The 6,494-nt window shown below is 33.0% G+C and overlaps 1 protein-coding gene across 7 annotated transcripts in view; it reads right to left on the bottom strand.

Moving 5' to 3' along the window:
- The window catches only part of LOC111085696, a 52,394-nt gene that overhangs the window by 10,474 nt on the left and 35,426 nt on the right, over positions 1-6,494 (bottom strand). For all 7 annotated transcript variants that reach the window (XM_022385519.1, XM_022385523.1, XM_022385517.1 and 4 more), the window contains 2 exons: positions 4,164-4,357; positions 2,662-2,810 (listed from right to left, as the gene is read on the bottom strand). In XM_022385519.1, coding sequence (XP_022241227.1) covers positions 2,662-2,810; positions 4,164-4,357 — 343 coding nt within the window. The remainder of the gene's footprint in view (positions 1-2,661; positions 2,811-4,163; positions 4,358-6,494) is intronic.

Raw genomic sequence — 6,494 nt, 5'->3', positions numbered from 1 at the left:
ATATATATATATATATATTTGAATTCCAATTTATACTTTTTATTTTCTCTCTCTATATAATAATAATGTGTTGGTATTTTCAGTTTTTAAGAATTATTAGCTATGGTAGCACACTTTCTTGATGTAGGTTCAAATCCCCCTCACGATTAAGGTAAAAATGGATTACGACAAACAGAACAATAATGGGTGTTCCAAGGCGCTGAAATAAAGTCCTAGGACTAATTTCGTTTGTGATAGGTGGAGGTTTGATTTGTTTAACAATTGTCGTACTACCGGGTTAACCCTTTCGGCCATTCGTCTGACGTGCTTAGAGACTCGAAAAATCAGCTGAAAAATTTACTTGGTAAGGGCTTCCCACCCCCTGTAAATTCTGGGAACCAGATTCAGGTTTCAGTGACGAGAACGTGTATATAATAAGTTACGTGTAAAATATTTTCATTTATTTCTCGCTTATATTTCTTAATAAATGGTTGTATTAATTTTTAAAACTTTACATCTCGGTTATTGCCGTCAGCCACTTCATTTTGTATGTATAAAAGTCACCATTCGATGACGAGGAACCCACTTTGAGACTAATAATGGCTGGAGACGGCTTGAGTGGGTAATTAAGAAAAACTTTAATATACCTGATGATGACAAAACCTTGTCGAAACGTTGTACATTTGCTGTTATGTTAAACTTATATTAAAGTTTTTCTTCATTACCCACTCAAGCCGTCTCCAGCCATTAAAAGTCACCATATCTGTCTTATAATTCAAATATTATTCCAACTCGTCTTAACCAATCGTACAGCGGCCTTGATTTACACACTAATGACCGCTATTCTCCGAAAGATTTAGGTAATACATATGTATCTATTGAAATATAAGGGGTCCGATACTTATATTAACAAAATCGTTTGAGTCAAGAAATCTTTGAGCTGTACTGTATGCGTTTGTATTTGTACTCTAACGTATTTAAATCATCAACGCTTTAGTTATATAGTTTATCTTTGCGCTGTACTATATGCGTTTGTATTTGTACTCTAACGTATTTAAATCATCAACGCTTTTGTTATATAGTTTATCTTTGCGCTGTACTGTACGCGTTTGTATTTGTACTCTAACGTATTTAAATCATCAACGCTTTAGTTATATAGTTTATCTTTGCGCTGTACTCTATGCGTTTGTATTTGTACTCTAACGTATTTAAATCATCAACGCTTTAGTTATATAGTTTATCTTTGCGCTGTACTGTATGCGTTTGTATTTGTACTCTAACGTATTTAAATCATCAACGCTTTAGTTATATAGTTTATCTTTACGCTGTACTGTATGCGTTTGTATTTGTACTCTGACGTATTTAAATCATCAACGCTTTAGTTATATGACCGGAAATTTAACTTTATCGAGAACGCTGTAAGTAATATTTATATCTGTAGTTTCAACCGTGTAGACTTATTACGACATTTAGCCACTACAGAACCAACAAATACGTGACATTTATTAACTTAAACGTTAACTCGCTTGTGAAGTGATTGAGTGCACACACACGCCGCCCCTCCCCCTTTATACTTTTATCTCAACATTCACTACTCTCATCAATCTGAGTGTTTTTGTTACAACTAGGGGCCTTATTTTTTTTACTGGATCTTCTCGCGCTGTACTTTATTTTCATTCCAAAGTACCACCAGACTCCATTTCCAACTTGGACCAAAGCCAAACAGTTTAAGAGTCATCTTTTTTTTCTGACATTAATGACAGGATCACTCTTTGCCGTCATGTTGGAAACAATTATTTCCAACACACTGTAGAAAACCGTGCAGAACGTTATTTAGAAGTAAAGCAACCCGGTGTTAAAAGAAAAACGAGTCGCGTGAACTCGTTTAGAGAGGGCGCTTCTCCAACATTGTAAATTGAAATATGCTAATAAGTGAAATGTTTTAAATATTACTTATTATCTTACATCGTAATCACCACAAAGTTTTAATTTCCAGGAATTGGGGGATTCTAGTAATAGAAATAATGACATAACTCGGTAAAATTGTTATTTTTATATTATTATTAAACTTTGGAAACTTCTATTAAACACGTCTAATAACTGAAATGAAAATCATCAACTCCATTTCTTTAATGATTTTGTTTTAATCTTTCTTGGTTGTTCTTAACAAGCTTATAATTTTCGTAGTAAATTATCCTAACTCTAAGATTTGTCACAAGAGACACGCTACTTGTTTTCTGCTTCTTCTAGGCTTTACTGACTAGATTTTGTTTGCTCCGGGTTTGAGTTGATTTGATAAGTTTGATGACTTTAAATAAGAACATCGTTTTAGAAATCTGGGCCGTGTTCATTAAAGTTGTTAATTTATTTTAATCATAGAAGCAAAGGAAGACGTCAGAAGGTTTCTAGTTTACAACACCATTTACAGTATCTCTGCGTAGAGCAGTGAAGTGCCAGTTTTTTGTTTTTTAACACAGAGCCATTATACAATAGGCAATCTGTGTGCTCTGTCCACCGCCTCTGAAGTCCGCTAAATTACCACTGGCCCACCAGGGGGCGCGGTAAGTCAAGTAAATAAGTTCCTGAATTTATGTTCTAGTGAGATTTACATACGCTACAGACTGATTAGGTTGAGTTTATAATACAGGATATTTCCTTGCTAAAGACGTCGAAGAGACTCACCGGGTTGAAATGTAACAGGCGTCATTCCCTTTAGTTGATGAAGTTGGCGATGACGGGGCCATTTGTTGCGTCTTGGGTAAAATGGGCCCTAATTCCTCCAAGTCTGATTGTTTGCGATGACTTTTTTTGAATTCCTTTATTTGACAATCCTACATTTGGAATAAAATATCGGTATTGATTCGTTAAACATTCCAAAATTAATGGAAACTACTTCGATCACGCTCGCACTCTCAGTCAAGTTTGGGGAAAGATCCCCCCATTTTTTTTTTTTGTAAAATGGAAAACATTTTAGCGCGCTAATTTTAAAAATGGTATAAAATTGTTATATTCGGGCTTGACGAAACCGTGTTTTAAACAAGTGTTACAACAATTCAAGACTTAAAACATCGTTCGACGAGTTTAGTCCTAGCTAAACACCAAGACAAAAGTCTGATATGGACCTCAATGAAGTTAGTGACAATTGGAAAAGTTAATTATTGTGTGGCTTTTCGTCTACTAAAAGATAAAAAAAGGATAATACTAAATACTAAGTAGTTTCATTACAGTAAATAAATAGGTGTAGAATTTTTATTTATCTACAATTTTAAAAACGTAAATAGTTTTGTAAACTAATATATATATATATTATTTTAGTTATAACAAACTTTTTTATGATAAGAATTAAGCTACTAGAAGGTATCACAAACCTTGGTTAAGCACATAAATTAATACACAACACATGTATATAAAAAAATCATCACTGTGATATTTAATTCATATCAATTATCTTTGTGTAATGTGTTCAGATTTCGTTAACAGATGGCGCCAGCTATAAATGAAATTGAGAGATCGGGCTCTAAGCCACATTTTTTATTATTATTATTATGTGTTGTATAAAGAGGATGTTATAATAATTAAAACGTTTTAGAATATACATATCACAGCAATACTTTTTCTGAAAAAAACGAACGTTATTGAACTTATACACCAAATAACAAAACTTTTCCTGATAAACCATACATTTACTGAACTGAAATCCCAAAAAATACTACTTTACCAGAAAAAAATAAAAAGTTACTTTACCTAAACCTTAAGTATTTTTTTCTTCGAAAATTTGATTCCTCCTAAATGTTTTGCTGATCTTTTCATGTCCTTAAAAGGTCTGCCCATGTATTCAAAAAGTAACTTTTAAGAGGGCGCTGTCATCGAAAATAATAATGAATAAAATAGTGCACGAGGGAAAAAATTGAAATGAGACGTCACAATACTGTTAATGTTTCCGAAATAACGAACCAAATATTTTGAAATTAAATACAATAATCTTCTCACCGGCGAATCCCAAATACTGCAGTATTACTCTATGAAAGTGCAAGGTGTTTTTAAACACTATTTAAACTTAAGGGTATTATATTTTACAAACTATAATTTCAACATACATCGTTTTTACCCTACAGTTTTTACACTTACTTACCAATAATATAAAGTACTATTTTTAAACCATACTATCTGGTGGAATATCTTACCATTAATGGCTGACATTGAATTATCGTATCACGTGATGTGATCGGACTGCCGAGTAGGTGGTTTGGAGAGCTCTTTCTCAATTTGGGGCTCGAAGGGCAAACTCGAGGGGAGTCACACCCATCCGTATGTTTGAACATCATACGTATGTTACAGCAGGGGGCCGGATGTTTGTCAGCTGGCGCATCACTAACGGCTAGGGAGAAAAAATTGGGTAATGTTGAATAAAGAATTCTACAATCAATAAATTAAGTATTCTGATCTTGAAACTAAACAGAGAAATATCAATTCCCCAGGTTTATATTTAAAGTGACGTAAACGTTGTAATTGAATTTATAGCATATCAGATTCTAGGACAACTGCCAGTCAAAAGATCTGGATTACTCAGATCCATAAATATATAACATATTATTACATATAATGTTATAACATGTACGTAAATTGTTGAATTCACTTGTAATATTGTCCACCGGCAATTGTCCCGTTTCCAAAATATCAGTTGACGACTACAGCTCCATCTTTCGTTCATATATCAAAAACAATCATACCGTTTTTATGAGAGAACATAGGCAAAATATAACACGCTCTATCACACTAGGCGTTTCGACTTCATTAGATATCTAACAAATTACCCGTTCACCTCAAATTTTTTGGTAGGATATTGTGTATCTTAGGATAATATTAGTTTCAAAACTTACAATAGAATAGTCTTAGGCTTAACTCTAGAAACCCGAACCAATCGTCTTTTTAAAAAACACTTTTACTTAAACCGATAATAATCAACTTGTTTGTGGGGCTGTGGCTTTATTGACTATAGGGGTTCCAAAAATGTAAATAAAAAAATACCATCAAAATTGCTATTAATCCTATTAATTACTACCGGTCTATAATTTGAGAGTTAAAACGAACAAATTTACTTTGGATTTATCACGTGTGGGAGGTATCAGTGCGAAACATTTCTAGCAACCAATGCCAATCAGACCTCAAGGCAACATTTAAATTTTACCACGAAGCTGTTGAATATAAAATTTAAATTCTGTTGTCAATGTTACCTCGTTGGGGTATTAGCCTCAAATACTGTTACCAAGCCAATCAAACAACAATTGTGAGTAATTCAACGAATAACAAGCCCAACTCAAATGATTTAATTTTAATAGATGTATAATACAAAAGCCTGTAAAAAACATCTTACTGTTACACTGTCATACTGAAAGAAAAACAGGAATAACAGAAAAACAAAAATCAATAACTAAAGATTTGACGAAGTAAACGTTTCTTGGTTACATACGAACACGTTTACGGTCGCTGAATAAGTTCATTTTCTTTATACTTTTTAAAGCCCAATCTTAACTGACAATGTAAACAAACAGAGCGAAAAACTTCGAAACAAATTCAATTAACGTTAGTATATTCACACACATTGTTTAAACAATCTAACATAAAGTGTGTGTGGGGGGGGGGGGAGCAAATAAGATGACGATTCGCAATTGACCAATATTAAAATCCCATTAGTTTGTTTGTTTGAAGATAAGCACAAAGCTACACGATGAGCTATATATACTCTGCCCACCACGGGTATCGAAACCCGGTTTCTAGCGTTGTAAGTCCGCAGACATTGCGCTGTGCCATTGGTTAACAAACGTACTCTATGTAATCATAAAATGTCTTTATTCAAGTATTATTGATTTTATTTTCGCTATTTTGTCTATTTCTATGAGAGAAATTCCTTCAGGACTACCGATGTGAGGGGGAGTGCTTAAAGTATAATCTTTATAAATGTCACATTTAACATTGTTACGAACATGAAATAACGTTTTCTGATAACACAGGCCTGCGAATTTAAACTTCATAAAAATTGTTTTCGTTTTAATAACGGATTTTCCATAATTCAGCTACGCAGATTTCGAAAAATAATATATATATATATATATATTTTTTTTTCTATCACGTAAGTAATTTTTACAAATCGGGAAGAAAATAAAACTCTTACTTAGATCAGATTATTATTTCGTTTTCCACAATGAACATTTATTATTATTATTATGTTTGTTAACAACAAATACAAACAAACTGAAGAGAAGGGAAGAACATTGATGTCAAACGAATATGCATCCTCATTTATCCTGATTTATTTTGGTGAAATTTACGTCTTCTAGTTTCAAAACTACGTGGTTTGGTCCTTCTTTTATGTATTGCGTTATGACGTTTTGTGAAAAATCTATACGTGACGGATTCAGCGTACAGGAATTACTGTAGAACATGTAAAAATATCAAGAGAATAAAACCATCGTAGGCCTGTGTTAACAATAAAACCATCGTAGGCCTGTGTTAAC

Source organism: Limulus polyphemus, unplaced genomic scaffold (assembly GCF_000517525.1).
Source record: "Limulus polyphemus unplaced genomic scaffold, Limulus_polyphemus-2.1.2 Scaffold559, whole genome shotgun sequence".
NCBI lineage: Eukaryota > Metazoa > Arthropoda > Merostomata > Xiphosura > Limulidae > Limulus > Limulus polyphemus.
This window is presented reverse-complemented; position numbering and strand designations above follow the sequence as displayed.